General features: G+C 37.3%; 1 protein-coding gene across 1 annotated transcript in view; it reads right to left on the bottom strand.

Moving 5' to 3' along the window:
• Nucleotides 1-17106, bottom strand: part of PTPRF (protein tyrosine phosphatase receptor type F) — a gene marked incomplete at its 3' end in the record, with an annotated part of 545489 nt that overhangs the window by 65760 nt on the left and 462623 nt on the right. Inside the window, exons 11-14 of the mRNA XM_083360223.1 lie at nt 16745-16889; nt 9811-10116; nt 7635-7828; nt 2294-2320 (exon numbers count right to left, since the gene is read on the bottom strand). Of these exons, the coding sequence (XP_083216349.1) occupies nt 2294-2320; nt 7635-7828; nt 9811-10116; nt 16745-16889 (672 nt within the window). The remainder of the gene's footprint in view (nt 1-2293; nt 2321-7634; nt 7829-9810; nt 10117-16744; nt 16890-17106) is intronic.

Here is a 17106-nt window from a genome sequence, read left to right as displayed (position 1 = left end):
TCACGCTATGTTATAAGCATGAGATGATGGAATTTTTTTTATATATTGCTATGTTTCTCTTGGATACACGGCAAAAACAAAGAACTCCACCATCAAACCCCAGGGCAGGGCATGAAGCTAATATGACTGTGATTACAAAAAGAGCAGTAGTTCTAATTGGCAAGAAAATTTTCCTACAGATGTGTGCAACACATACCAAGCTTACCAAAAAGAAAGCACTGGGATGGGCAATAAGATAGTGGGTGCCAAGGTAAATCATTTGTCGTTATATGCCCAGGTGTTCAATAAAGTACCCATCCCATAAATGGAGAAAATAGGTTGTAACAATAACCAAAGGGAGATATAAACTCCACAGAAAAGAAAGGTACAGGATGCTAGTTTTCCTTTCTCACTGATGTATTCACAGTTTTAAAGAAGTGTCTAGCGGCATTTGAGTGGGTGGAATTGGTTTGTAGACTGTGACTAGGGAAAACTATTTCTCAAGTAGTTCGTGTGCTTTTCTAAACTCAAGCCTTGTTTTGGCCTTGAATACATAAGTTAACGAGCAGTCTGCAGCATGATTAATCAAACTCAATTGATGTGTGAATGCAAGACCCTTGCTTAATTCATCCCAAGAATGAAGGATGAATGAATGAATGAATGAAGAATGAAGTGGGCTAATGCCTCCTTAAGTAACACCAGCTGCCTGCAATTAGTGCAGGTTCGCATCCCACCAGGCTCAAGGTTGACTCAGCCTTCCATCCTTCCGATGTAGGTAAAATGAGGACCCAGATTGTTGGGGGCAATTAAGCTGACTTTGTAATAATGCCGCTTAGGGTGTGTGTGAATGCCCTAATAAGCAGGCATATACATAGAATGAAGGCTACTGCTAAGCTTGTAAGCCGCCCTGAGTCTTCGGAGAAGGGCGGGATATAAATGGAATAAAAATAAAATATAAATAAATAAATAAATAAACCAGAGCAAATTTCCCTTTTTCTTTTCTGCATGGAGTTTGCGTGTGCTCATATAGCAGGCTAAGCAAACCCCAGATACCTTATTAGTGGCACCTGTTTGCAGGTAAAGCCCCTGTGTGAAATAGAGTTCATTTGCCAATCAACAAGGTGTATGGTTCAGTACGCTGTGCAAAAAACATATTTATTGTGTGGCCAAACTGAGATTCTATCACAGGATTCTATTGGGAGCAACCTGTTTAAAAATGATCAAAATGTTTTCAGACAGAATTTAAAAATATTAACTCTGTACATGAGAACGCCGTACAATTGAATATCCAGTCACAGAATTCCACCAAATCTGTACTCTAATGGATAGAGCAGGACATTTTCTTGATTTCTCAAAGTTAAACAATGTTCTTCATTGTTTTCATTTAGAAACCCAAATTAAGAAACCCCAATCAGAACGACACAGGAATTAAGAGTAGGAAAAGATTCCCCTTTCCCTGGAAGTTTGCATGAGTGACCTGAATCAATCAACCCACATTAATCACATCAATTAAAATAACATGGAAAGAAAAGAAACTAAAATATATAGCACTACAGGCTATAAACATTGCCCAAAGAAATAGCGAATACCACAATGCACACAAAAGAGATATTCTTACATGCTATTGGAGAAAGTAATGTAGGAAGAAGGAGGAAAGAATGAAAAAACCATGGACTGGGAGAAAAGAAAGGTACCATTCCAATGATTGTAGAACATAAGGCTGTCACTGCAAACCCTTTCTAACATAGTCCTTCTGTTTAGGAAGGAATGGAAGTCACAGCAGCCAGTTTAAGCATTTTCTTTCTCTCTTAGTTCCCTTGTCCCCAAAGGCAATGTTCGAACTTCTTCCTTCAAATTGATATTTCAAAATTACTTCCAAAAAATTGAATTTGACTGTTTGAATATGATGGTTTTCTTATTGTAGCCTTTGTTTCTAACAAAGGTCATCGCTGAGACAGCAAAGTATACTTCATGATTGGGAACAATGAAGTTTAAAGATTTCATAGAACTGATTCTGCCATGTTAACCAGTTGGGCAAGGAGAGTAAAGAGGGGCTGTTCCCCCTTCCACTGACTTAAATTGCATTGCAACAAGCAGGAAATAAAGATGACAGAAATGTCAATTGCTTTTCTGCATTATTTGAAATCCAAATGCCAATTTGTTCAGGATTTGTAGCTGGCTGAAGCTTCAGAGTAACTCCTCAAAATATCTGAGAATTGACAGGGATGTTTTGACAGCACTATGCACAAAGATTTCACAAGATGATCCTCAGAACCTTTTGATCCAAGCAAACACACTCATAAATGGTACTTACGTGGTCAGCAGAGTCCTTAAGCCTCAACTGATGGAGATGAGAAGGAGGAAAGAAAATGGAGATAGAATAAAGGAAGAGTGATGCAGATTAACACATTCATACCTGAGGTTTGGCACTAGCAAGATCTCAATAACACATACCATTATTCACAAACGTTATCTCTAAAAATGTAAAAAGCATGATTAGAACCTGATATTTAACTTGCTTTCAAGTGTCTTAATTCCCATCACAAAACTAAGCAAGAGAGGTTGTCTTTTCAATTTGTGCGGAATGACTACAACTGCAAACCTAAATATACCTAGGCATTGGGGGGAGGGGGGGAGATGAAATGGGTGAAGAGATGCGGCCTTGTTTAGGAAAGCCCTCTTGAATAGAGCAGGCCCAGAGGTCCACCTGTAGGGCCATTTGGAGAAATATGCTGGGCATCCGTCAAAATCCTTCAGATCTGCTCCAGTTAGACGTCAACCTTGGAGCAGTTCCCATGGAGGTAACTGGGATACAGTTTTGCTTTGTTATCTGAGAGGTCTGATCCCATTGGAGCTGAAGAAATGATGACTGAGCCTGCCCACATATATATTAAATTCATGTCTATACGCAACTTCATATCCTGTTTCTTCCTTTTTAGCAAAATGTATTTATCTTTATACATTTCCATTGCTAAATCAAAGAGGTAAGGACTGCTGGTTTTCAGCTGCTGTATTGTAGTAATGATGATTTTTAGTTTCAATATTCTTTAGTTTATTACATTTCCTAAAAGTGAGTTTTAGGATAATGACATGGCTAACAATAACAATCCTCCCCCAAAGAACAATATGGACTAACTATATTAAAATATGACATATACATCAGCACTATTAAAGACAATGTATATCGGTGAGTAAAACATTCACAACATCTCACAATTATAAAATTACTGTATTACTTAAAAGGGTAGAAATATGTAAAATGAGCCAGAAAAATGGTGATGCGCATTCAGTTTTAAGTTTGGTTTTTTAAAATGGTTACGCTGACAACTTAAAAATACTACAATCTTTCCCTTTCATCAGAGGAACTCTGTTTTAAGAGCATCTCTGTGATGAAATCAACTACAGCTAAATGTTTGAATTTATAAAACTGCTACCTATCAGATAAAACAGTTCTCTGCTGAACAGCCCAATTGCTTTGTAAGTATTTAGTGTCACTGAGTAAGATAAATGGCTTTTAGGAAACCAAAGGCCTTAATAAAAAAAAGCTGCTGTAACTGTTTAGAGAGATGTAACCAATGCAAGCACAGCTAATGTTGGCAGTTGATATCACCAAATCTACAGTTCTAATAAGAGCACCAAATAGATGAGTTTGACCAGGACTAGTCTGAGCCCTGTTTACAAACTACTGCAAAGAAGGCCTACCCTACCACTATACACATGATAGTTGAATGCACATTCTTTAGCTGTCTGATTAAAGAATTACCATGTGTGTTGGGCAGCCATATAAATCTACTTAATAAATAAAATTCTTTTAAGAGCAGTGAATCTCATGTGGATCTTGTTAATGAAGCCAAACTGAATATTTAAATAACTAACCAGAAGAATAGTTGCTACCCAGGACTTGTTTTTCAAGAGGGTAACAGCTATTTTAAAGTCTTATTTCTGAGTTTATCTTATAAGCTGTTGTCAATCAATGTAGACACAAGGTAGACAATTAAATATCCTCCAGATTTCTTGGACAATTCTCATAAGTTTCAGTCAATCTGACTAACTGCAAGAATTGTGGAAGTCATATTCTGATTCAGGAGCATGCACCATTTTGCCTACTGTATGTTCTTATTTTATCCTAAGTAAAATGCTTTTCTAACCTGATAAGTTAAAATGAATACAGTAGGGTCAAGTATCAAAATATTCTGTGTGTTGGAATCTTGAATACAAATCAAAATATTTAAATATGACTGAAAATCACAGAATATATTGACACACAAAACCCAGAACAGAATTTAAATGTGTATGTACAGGATAGAACATAGCAGTGTGATTTCTCTGATATTGGGAATCCAAAGTTACTGTCAGATTAGTACATTTAATTATTGAATTAGAAAAGGGTTGTTGCAGCTTTGCAGAATATGTTTATGTGGTAAACTATACAGTGGAGAATACTTACTGTCTCCTGAACTCTGCTAAAGTAATACATACAGGCAAATTCCCAAGATAAAGTCAGGCTTGTCTGTCCATGGAGGACACACTGATTGATGCTGTCCTGCTAGTTACTTATCAGCTGGAGAAATTTACTTAAACATAAAGTTTAAGTTTCTCTTACAGAGCAATCGGTTACTAAATTCAAATGAAAGAAGGAATATATAGCACGTGTTAACTTTCCCTTCTATTAGTTTTAAATACAAAATGAAGAAAAATATTGTATATATGGCAAAATGTTCCTCTAAATATTCTTGACCAATGTGTAACAGGGAGATGAAGTGTAAGAGGAACTGAATGATGGAACAGTATTATTTATCAGCCCAATGCGAAAGCTGGGTGCATTTCTGATAATTTCAAAATTTTAGAAGGCAATATTATCTCAGTATGGCAAGCTGACTGCATCTCTGATGACAAAGTTCCCATCATTTTAGAAGGTGGTATTATCTGAATGGTTTTCTGGCTTTATGACTGTTATGAGGTAGCTAGATCATATACATGATACAATGCTACACCTTTAGCCTTCAAGCCTTTCACCTGACTGTGTTTGCAGCTTTTCCATCTGTCTGGTTATCATCCAAGAACACCACCTGTATAAAAAAATGGCAAGTGCCTTCAGGATGGACAGCTTATTGTAATTCCCATTCACAGTGACTGGTTCCTTGAATGAGTTCCAGAATTAGCCTGCAAACGTAGTTGACTTATTAATTTGCTAGGAATCCCTTGCTGTTTAAATGTATCCCCATTTTAGCGCTTATATTTCTACAAAAAATAATGACTGGAGACAAATTGAAAATTTGAAGCCTCTTTCTAGCAGAGAATTAAGAAAAATCGCATCTGGCAAATAAGACAAATAGAAAACTTTACAAGGCATGGTCTTAGAGTAGATTATTATACTATGCCTCTATCTGTTGAAAGATAGGTATATAATATGGATTCCATTTTCTTTCAAAAAATAAAAGGCAAGTCATATCCATGAAGGATAATCAGAGGAATATATATAGTGTTTTACATCGAAGTTAAAGACATCTGTTCTACTGCTGCTGTTTCTGCATAGATTCTTTTACTTTCTTATACAAAATCTGGTGGTTCAATGGGTCTAATTAAATTATTTCATCTATTGGAGATTAACCATATAGCTTTTTGAGGACTAAATCTTTAGCCCTAGAGAAAGATAGCAAAGCGATGCATTTTACCAGCGAAAGAGACACCTTTCTCAGAGAAAAACCATTGCGTATCTTCCCAAATATAAATATTTTGAAAAGATTCACAGAAATTCTGATGATCTAATCCAAGAAATGTAATCCTGTGTGAATAGGTTCTTATTTTATTTCTCCTTAATTCTTAGGCTGGGCTTTATTTTCTAGTGTATGAAAGGTGTGTGGGATTTATTTTATTTTCTTATTTTTTGCTCCCTGTTGAGAGATATAAATAATTCAACTATACTTAGGAAGCAAATCAATTAGTCTGTGCAGTTCTCTTGTAATTTTACTGGATGCCATTAAAAAATCTAGCTCACAACTGATCACCCCCAACTTGCAACTGTAGAAACCTCAGGAACTACAGATTTTTTCCCCAGCATGAATCCTCCCGCCCACCCCATCCCTCCTGAATCCAAAAGGTATTCTGTCTTAGTAAGTAGAAAAATTACAACAAATAGCTCAAAACTAAGACTTTTGTTTCTTCTTTATTTCAGTGACTTATAGTATAGTACTTACACTAAGCAAGTCCTGACAAGATACTTAGTTCTAAAGAGATAACAGGCAATGCTTACATTATCCACCTCCCTGGAGTGCTGGATTACATTAAGAAGGATCTTAAATTTCTCAAAAACTATTTCACTCTAGTCAACCCTTTCCCTTCTGCTTTCATTTCAGGAAGTTCTTTGATCTGACAAGTCATGCTACTCAAATATGACAAAGCCTTATTAACACTTGTAGTAAAATACAGAACAATCAATAAAGCATACATTTATTTCCAGCATAGTACTGATGAATCCCAGACTTTCCATTTAAGGATGACTGAGATTCATTTAAGATTCATTTAAGGTGAGATTCAAGGTGCTGGTGATGACCTATAAAGCCCTAAATGCCTTGGGTCCAGGATATTTGAGGGAACACCTGCTGCCGGCATCAAGTTCCCTTCGTCCTGTGCGCTCCCACATGGAAGGCCTTCTCAGGGTGCCGCCGGTAAAAGACTGCCGCCGGATAACACCTAGGGGGAGGGCCTTCTCAGTGGGTGCGCCGGCCCTTTGGAACCAGCTGCCTGTGGAACTTAGGACTGCCCCCGACCTTCGGTCATTCCGCCGGGACCTGAAGACCTGGCTCTTTGAGCTTTCTGGCCCAGGCTGAGAGTTTTTAATTGGGGTTTTATATTTTTCAGGGATCAAATTTAATTATTTTTAACTGTTTTTAACTTTTGTATTGTATTGACTTTTTAAATACTTTGTTAACCGCCCTGAGTCCTATGGGAAAAGGGCGGTATATAAATCCAATAAACTTAAACTTAACTTAAACTTAATTAATCATTAGAAGGCAATTTTGAAACTCATTTAATCCATTTTTAGCAAAATTAGCAACATTTAATAACACTTAACCTTTTGGATGTGTTATCCAAAAACCTCATTTAGTTGTATTTTCCTTAAACTTATTCCAAAAAATTGATTTCTTTAGATTAATCCTATCTTTTCATTCACTACTTCAATTTCATTGAGTTGATACGTGCAGTCTCTAGTTACATGGTATTACATCCACATACTGTGCAGTTGGCCTTAAATTCTAAATTTATTTATTTAGAGTAAACATAATGAATCTGGGATCCTCTAGATCAGACATGTCAAACTTGCAACATCACATGACGTCATACGACATATCGGAGCTTTTTCTCCATTGCTGGCAATGAGGTGGGTGTGGTTTTGTCGTGATGCGTCTGGAGTGCAGGCCGGCAGTTTGACACCCCTGCTCTAGATGTATTTGGACTGTAGCTTCCATTATCCATGACCAATAACTTTATGGATTAATTCAGACAGGATCTAACAGTTCAACACTATTTGGGACCATAGATTTCACATCTGGTTAGAATTTTAACCAGTCCTATGAACCAAAAAAAAAACAAACCCACCAACATGCTGGTAATTCTGCAAATAAGTATGCATATTCATCAACAGCAGGCTATACCTGGGATTCCGCTACCATGACATCTTTGATGACATGTGGTCCAACTGGTTCATTGTTCTCCATTTTTACATAGGTGACTTGGTAACCTCGAATTTGGCCATGCTGTTTGTTGGAGATGGGTGATTTCCAGGAAACACGAATTGCTGTTGAGTTCACTGACTCTACCTCCACTTTCCGTGGGGGAGCACTGGGCACTGCAATATACATGGGCAAACTTAGTTAGAGAAAAATCATCAAGCATCTAACACTCGTACCTTAATTGTGATTGCTTTCTCTAATCCTCACTCTTCAATACTGTATTTCGGTACAGGCATGTCTGTATATATGGACATGTCAGATTTCAAAGATTTAACAGTGTATACATATGTACAGCATTTTCAATGGGCTAAGCTATCCTGTTATTATAAGAAGATGCAAAGCTTTCCTCAGAAATCTAAGGATTTCCCTCCCATCCTCACTCTGCATTAAAGAGTGAGCAGAGATCAGGAGCAGATTTATTAAGAGAAAAGAGGCATTTAGAACAATAGCTTACGGTCAGTTGCTCCACTGCTCCAGCAAAAGGCAGTTCTGAAGATTGAGATGCCTGCTTATGCTTCTAGGTTATAGAGTGCTTTTTAATAAAAAGTGAAAAATGGCAGCTGCCTGAAAAAATTCAATTTTCTTACAAGGAGGTACTTTCTCATAAGGCAGTGTGCAACTTATTTACCATTTGGCAAAAATCACATTCTTATTATACTGGATTCTTACCCAGAAAGACAAAAATATAAATGCAAATTAAAAAAGAGCAGAGGGAAGGGATGGAGGAATGTTCTCTCAAAGAAGCTTCTCCTTCTGCATATGAATGGGGCAATGTATTCATTTTAGAGTCCCCCTTGCCGTATTGCTATTCAGCCTTAGCTTGGAAGGCTAAAACAGCATTCAGCTTTTGCAAAAGCAATCCATGGAATCCAAAAGCACACAATGCCCCAATTGTCAGACTAAGAGAAGGTTAATTGGAGACTGGAAAGTGGATGAAATCTGTAAGAATGATTCCAGAAAAACATATGGCATTTGCTCAGTTTTAGGCAACACATTATTTCCCATAGACCTCGCTCCTAACTGTAAATAGTTACTTGAAGAGGAACATCAAGGGAAATAATGATTTAGCAAAGGAAAGGAGGAGGACAGAATGGGGAATGATTTATATCCTTCAGGTTTCCCAAAAAGCAAATGGAAATTAAACACAACAGTGTCTTAACAAATTGATCCCTTTTCTTATTAGAATCGGTTATAACTTGAATATTGCTTGCGACAGCTCTGCAGGACCCAGCTATCATGAATCTTACCTACGGAGCCTTATGCTAATGGCAACTACCCAGGGACTGACTTATGTTGGGTTACTACATGTCATTTGATTATAAAAAGAGTGTATTAACTACCAAATATATCTCAAGATACAGACAGGATTTCATCCACCTTACCTGCTATTTATGAAACTTCAGCGTTATTGAAAGCTTTCAAAATCACGCCTGACAAAGCCTACCTGGGAGAGCCAACTATGCAGCCCTCAGACTAATGTTTCAAGTTTGCTAAGACATTTCTAGGGTAGTAGCTTCCCTCTAGCTAAGGCTTTGCTAAATGAGAACTAAAGCAAACAAATCAAGCAGCAAAACCCGCAGACGTGTTTCTTTTCCTGGTCTCTGAACTTAGCTATGCATCACTTCCTAGAATTTCAGCAATGCAAGGAGTAATACAGCAAAGGAAATAAAGCCAACGAATGCCTGCTCTCAGTTTAAGAGTGGCTCTCTTGCTCCTATGTTTGCTTATGGCCTCTCCAGTATTTTGAGGCCAGAATGTAACATAACAAGTGCCAGTCACTCCGAGTACTGTCTAGACAGTAAACTTAAGTCGAGACCTAACCGACCTGTCTGCCTAATGCAATACAATGTTTGGCATCGATGTGTCCCTGAGAGAGACTTAAGAAGCAGATCTGTATAGGCACTTATCTATGAACCCCACCTGGACAACTCTGGCTTCATATTCTAACTGAATGTAATTACAAAGGAACTGTCCCATTTTTAAAAACATTTAAGTACTTTTGTTTCTATATCATACAGTTGAGATCCACAGTGCATTCTTAAGAAACAAAACTGTAACTATCAATAGATGTTACCTTTGACCATGCGTCAGAACCTACCGTCTTCATCAGTGCGAACAGAGACAGGGATGCTCTCTGGTCCAGGACCAACATCTGTGTGAGCCCTCACCCACACTTTGTACTCTCTCCATTTCTCCAAGTTGCTGATCTCCCAGCTGGAGTGCTCATGTCCAATGCCCTCAACCACATGCTTGGTGGTGTCCTCTCCTTCCACTGCCTGGTACGCGACGGAATATTGCGTGATGACTCCATTGCGGCTCTGAGCCGGTGGTGGTACCCAACTTACCCGGATGGTGGTAGAGCTGATGCTTACACATGCGACCTCTTGGGGTGGGGCAGAAGGGGCTAGGTATGAATAAATGAAGTGGGAAGATGTAGGGAAATGGTTGGGCAAAACATACCAAGTACAGTGAGATCTTACCCAGCCAAAAGAGATTCTCCTAATATAGAACAAAGTTTGCATTTCTTTGTTATTTAAAATTGAACATGCACAGGAATTAGGTCTACGTGTGCCATTCACAAGATCACTGGTTATGGTTACCATAGTGTAAGTGCGCCATATATAGAAAAGAAAATTGGAAATTGAAAATCTTAGAAAATACTTAGAAGAGAATAGAAGAGCAGAAGTCCCCAAGAAAGAACCTGAGATCTAAAAAAGATAACAAGCCAACTAAGAATAATGTGTCACCTTTAAATAATTCAGTCATATTCTTTCTGAGGCATGGTATTTAAGCAGTAGTTTGCATGGATACTTTTGCTTAAACTGCTTAGTACATAATCCCAGAATACAAGGTCTACTGAATCTGATAGATAGCACCATAGCTTTGAAATTCCTGAGTAGAAGCTGAAACAAGAATCATAAAGACCACAAAGAAAGTTTTTAAAGAGATAAAAACATGATTTGCAGGATGGAACTATCACAAAGTAGTGATGAAAACTTAAAATATCATTTTTTTTATTTGGTAAGCAGCACAACAACCACAAAAAAACTGGCAAATACCAGAACAGGAATGTTTCATATATTCTACTGGAGGAAAGTCAGATCAAGAGAGTTATTAGGAAAAACGTAAGAATTATGTGAAAATTAAACTTAAAGCTACACTTTGGATTTCAAGGACCAACATCAAACTCGGATTACCTGAGGATGCTAAAGATATATGAATGGCATTTAAGCAAAAGGAGCGAAAGGAGAGACAGAAACCAGCAAGGCAATATTGAAAGAAATAGTAGAAGAATCTAAGCAATTCCTCAAAAAACTGACAAACAATAAAGACACTTGAGTGTAAAAAGTCTGATCTAATCACAACATTAACAAACAATACTGAACAATACACGAACTCTTAATGGAGCAGGGAAAAAAAAACAAGTCCAGGGAAACAGCTCAGGGAATTGGGGGGGGGGGGAAAGAAATACTGGCTCTCATGGAATAATGGCTAATTTACACCAGGAAGTCAAACTAAGAAAACAAATGCATTCCAACAAAGGAAGGCATTTAAAAACTTTTACTACAAGTGTACTACTGCCTGTTTAAATGTCAACTACCTGAAATAATTTCTGAGTTGCCAGATTGCAAATGTATATATTTGAAATAGGAGTTAGATATAAAACAGGTGCTGTTCACCATTCTCTTCTCAACCAGATCAGATTATGGGAATCGTTTTATGATTACTTGTTTCTGTTTATTAATTCATCATGTTGAATCCACTATTGGTATTGTCACTGTAAAAAAAAGTAATTAAAATGACAATGATCATAAAATTCTCTTAGGAGTCTCACAAAAAGGCTGAAAGTATCCATATCAAAAGATTAAAACCTGCCACAGCAGGCAGATGACAAAAGGTTTAGATGCCATTTTTATAGTGCAGATATTGTCTAAATCATGGGAGGTTATGCTAATTTTGATGATCAGAGGGCAGGTAAAGTTATGAAACTCACCTCCTTTGAACTTCAAGTATTAATTATAAGCAAAAACCGAATAACATCATAGCTTTATTGAATACACACTACTATATTTGAGACTAAAGAAGTATAAAAGAGATTTGGGAAAGGATGTGTATGTACAGAAAACTGAGGAACTATAGTAAATCAATCCTTGAAATATCAAAGTGCAACTCCATCAAAAGTAACTTATTTCTGATAATCCAGTCCTCTCCAAATGGTTGTTATCTACAATATATCTTCACCTGTCTACCAGTCAGGTGTAATGATACTGGCACACATATGTGGATATGCTAGGAATATCCAGCAGTAGAAACTTTCTGGAAACAAGAATAAATTGAGTATATTTCATTTTTTTTTCTTTTTAAAAAACTGAACATCAACAAAAGCTGGATTTACAGATCAGCCTGTGCACTGATTCCAATAGAGATGTATTGTTCCTAATTATTTACTTATTGTGGGCACCAGAAAAAAAAAAACCTATCTTGCAAAAAATATGGGATCTTGTCACTAGACCTATGCTACCATGATAATTCTGTTTTACTAGATGAAAAATAAATGCAGATACATCTTATGCTTTCTGGAACATACTTATTGTTATTGGAGCTATACATGTTTCAAAAACTATTGGAGAGGTTATAGGTCCCACACAAGCATAGCATTTCTCTGCTCTACATTAAAATTACTTGGATTTTTACACTAAAAAGGGTGCAAACTTCTTTAAGAATTATATTAACTTTAAAGAGTGAGGTCCTTAAAGCAATGTCATCTTTTATTCAGACTCACATGGAATCCTGAATAAAGTTGCACACCTATTATTTATTGAAAACAAACATACAAATAAGGAATGGCCAAGAGCTGCTGTCCCTGTGCAAAGTATTTTTCCTAATCATCTTGAAACATGTACATCATACTACTTATTGTTTATACAACAAAAAGAAGAAAAAAGGAAGAATCCTCCATAATCACAATCCTCCATGTGATTGAATGATACTCTCTACTATAGGTATTTTCTATTGTAAGATGGGAAAAATATTCATTTCATTATCTCTATTCACAGTAGGTTGTTTTGTATGATGTTTGATATCCTGGGATTCCAAGTTATGATATTTCCCTTTTGTTGTTTCTTGTGTTATGCATGTCAAATAAAAATATTTTAAAATGATAAAGCAGGCTTGAAAACTCAAGTTGCCTGGAAATCTGGCTAGTAAAAGAAGAAGGTCAAGACTGCGAAAGTCAAAGTCAAAGAGAAAGAAACACTAGTTACCAAGAAAGAGGTAGTCAGCATGCACATTCCCTGAGTACAGACAGCTAAGCAGTTCCTTCCACACTTGACTCATAAACATTTTGGAAACTGGGATTCATTGAGACAATTTTTTGCTTGATGCTACTTGATAAAACTCATGGCAATTAGAAAAAGGGGAAATGAAAGATGTTTAACAAAGTACAGTAAGTGAACCAAGTGAGGCACAAAATTACTTTTGACTGCTGATAGCTAATGGCTGGGTAAGAATCTCATCTGTGAAAGTGCCAATACACAAACAGCAAATTAACATTAGAAGAGGTTAAAATAAAATGAAACAATGGAAGCATAAAAAACCTGAATGAGATAAAAATATATATCAACATGTACCTACATATTATGCACAACGTCACGTTTACAATGTTCATACAGGCAACACGATTACATTGGCAATGCCTTGATTAGGATGCCTTGCAATGTACAAAGGCCAGTAGTTCATGCTGATATGATGAATATCAGGTCCTTAATGACATAATTCAAATGTATTTTTTAAAGGATTGAACGAATAGATTATTCTCATAATGCTAAAAGCAGTATCACTTTGTATATCCAGAATTAAGAGAATGTTTGGCAAGCTGTTTTCTTTGTAATATTTACATATTTACATACATCTAAGTTCCAGGCATTGTCTTTTAGCTTTCCATTTGAACCAGGCTTGTTCTGAAGTTGGTATACAGGTCTGTAATGTCAGTTCCTCAAAATGACTGCTTAGTTTTAAGAGCATAATCTTTCTCGTCACATTCTATTGCTTTTCTCCTGCAAGATTCCTGATAATTTAATTATTCAAATCTTTGTTTATAACCTTGAATCCCATTGATGAGCTACTGGAAGAAGAATAAAACGTCTACTTCCTCTACTAGTTCTCCATTCGGAAAGATCCTCTATAGTGAGTGCTTTACAGTGGTTGATGGGCCACTGGCTTAAGCATCTAGTATATGTATGTGTATGTGTGTAAAATAATGTGCACCAGTATGCAAAAACCAGCAACTTAAGTTTTTGTCTCAGATGTTGGGATACAAGTGCAAATAACACTCCTCATCATGACATTACTGCACATATGTCATCTTAATATAATCCCAGTTAGCTGTAGATGACCATAGACACTGAAGTAATATTAAACATGACTAAAGTGAATGTGTAGACTGACTAGAGAATCTGCAATGATTCCCTTGTAATTTAATCATTACAGAAATCTCACATGCTTGCAATATAGAGCAGGACTGGAAAACCCTTAATGATTAGAAATAAGGGAGAACAAGAAGTGGGTGTGGATGAGGTAAATATATTTTTCTTTCTTTTTTTTTACTTTTTAAGCTGTTTTAAATTTATTTTAGGAGTGATGCTATAGTCCTGTGTGTTTTCTTGCCTCAAAATGATGAAATATCTTGTTACTGGTTTTCAGCACAATATTTCTGAATTTTGTAGTGGTCCTTGCAGTGTGGACATGCAACTCTGTGATTGCAGTTTGCCCATCCTACATCCCGCTTTGGCACAGAGATATAAGCATTATCCAGAAAAAGTAATACCAGAGACCTATCAACTAAGTTCAGGGACTTCTTCCCTATTTCTATCTTCAGTGCCAACTTAACATGCAACCTTTAGCTGCAGACTGGGATCTACAACTGCTTATAATATACTATCAGGATTAACTTCCCTTATTACGGGGTAGGCAAATAGCTCCTCCACACACATTTCTTTCTGTTGCTAATTGTAGATGTATTTTAATTTGCAAGTGGATGGAAGTGTTTTTAATGAAACAGTCTTGAGACGCCTAATCACTTTTTATTCCCTAGAATGTTTCTAGGCCCAACTTCAACCCAGAAACAGTAATACAGGAAGGTAATACAACACAAAATAGCAGGCAGTACTTCATTCTGCTGTTGACTCTAGTGGACCTGAAGAAAGAAATGAACTTCTCTGCCATGTTTAGTAAGGCAGCCAAAAGAGGACTATGAAGGATCTAGGGAAAAGTTCATGAAATCACCAGGACTAGGATAAGAATGGTGTTTTGATAGGTTTGAAAAACCAAGTCAGAAGTCTACAGACAATAAGAGAGACCGTGAGGCAACAATGAGAAGATAGAGTAGGAAGGTCCGTTTACCAATATGTATGTTGAGTTTTTAAATACATACTGTATGTTATGTAAGAGAGAGTATAAGTTATCTGGAGGTATTCCATGAGGGAGGGAATCACACATGTTTGTTAGAAGTGGGGGGTAGCAGAAAGAGTGGGGGGATCCTAAACTGGGGAAGCTATAAGTTTAAACGAGTGGCTGCATATTTTGATTTAAATAAATTAGGTGATAAAGCTGGACCAATCACAGTAGGTATTTATAGAGAACGGATTACCCCATTATATATTTTGTGATAGCACCTATCACACGCTCTCAAAATGCAAATGTGCTTAGCAAGCTAAAATATTGCACTGTAACTGCACAGGCATCATATATTGCTCAGTTACACATAGCCCTGCATCACAATTCCTATCTATCATGTTTCACATCTGTATTACTTTTTGTTTCTATGGTCTGCCTGTTCTTTTTGTTTAAGAACAATGACTAGGAAAGAACCAATTGCTCCCTATTAATTCATGTACTTGTTCAGTAGCTGATGCCAGTTCTAGAAATATCGCCACCCAGTATTTTGTCCAATATCTAATATTTATAATATCTACATTTGGGTATCATTCGATCTAATCCATTGGTCTGACATCATACTTCCATAAACAGGGCTACTGGAGTCCTTATGAGTGACCTAGTAATGAGAAAATGAAAGGATATTCCAATCACAAGTGGAGCAGTTCCACCCTGAGCTGATTCTGCTTGGGAATGCATTGGCTGCACGCAGAAAGCTCTGCTGTTATTGGCATCATTTGTTGCCCCACGGAGTCCCTAAATTCTTGACAGATGGCACAAACAGAAATGTCTCACTCCCACCCTGAATGTTTTCATAAAAGCAAGCCCTCAAATCACCAGTGAAAGCAAGCTTAACTTAGAGCTCTTTGATAGCCTTAATCTGCTTACGTGCTACATTCTGAGCTGCCAATAAGTGAACTGAGCTTATCCTTCACTAGCACATGGGCTGAGAAGAGAATAAAAAGCAATCCGGCGTCAGACATCTTTTTATCTGGCCATCTGATTAATTTTACTGTTGCCTGGTACTATATAGTCTGAACATGCAATATGGTGCATCATACTACTTAATTCAGCATTCATTCTCTGCAGAAGGTGTTAATGATTTCCCTTACTTGCAGAGATTGGAGTTGCTCTTTTCCAAATGAATTCATAGAAATCTGCAACAGCAACAACATAATGTATACAGTGCATGGACAGCTGGATGTCCTGGGATGTATGGAGGAAATATGAGCAAGGTTGTTTCTCAAAGGGATATGAGCACATGCAGAGCAGGGATATGGATGCTCAAGGTTCAGAGATGGAATACCTTGTTTACAGCAGAATGGAAGGTGGGAGAGGATGCAGTAAAACTCAGAGAGACAGGGAATACATCTTGTCTGTTTGCTTTCCCCTGTAAATCTGTGAGTCTACCTGTTGAAAGGGCATGAGCTGAAAGAGAAACAAGACTTACCCTGGCCAAATGGGCCCTGCTTCAGAACCACAGCTGGCTTGTCACTCCTCATTTTCTATAGACAATGGTTCTAATCCCCCATTAACTCACACAGTGGAAACAGCATTTCCCCTTGCTTACATTCCCCTAGCCACACAGAGACACTTACTGGACTGTGCTGTTCGAGCTTCCAAAATTGGAGTAAGGACTCCTAGACCTTGCTCAGACCGGGCACCTAGTTGAAACTTGTAGAGTGTGTCTGGCTTGAGTCGATCAACTGCATACGATGAAGTCTGGTCAAATTCCACCTTATGCTAGAAAACATAAGAGTCGTTTTCTTGTTATTTGGAGAGGAAATAAGGTAAGCCAACCTTTAATGCTTTTTTGTTCTTAAATCATTTGCCCATCGATACTTGCAGGTTAATCGAGTCAATGATACAACCCAAATTAATGAACCCAAGTTACTGAAGTTGCATATTTGTAGGAAAATCATGATCTTCATATTGAGGACACTAACAAAGCAGTCTTGTG

The sequence above is a fragment of the Vipera ursinii genome (genome assembly GCF_947247035.1).
Source record: "Vipera ursinii genome assembly, chromosome: 3".
In the NCBI taxonomy this organism is placed as follows: domain Eukaryota; kingdom Metazoa; phylum Chordata; class Lepidosauria; order Squamata; family Viperidae; genus Vipera; species Vipera ursinii.
The sequence above is the reverse complement of the archived record's forward strand: the minus strand, read 5'-3'. Positions and strand labels throughout refer to the sequence as shown.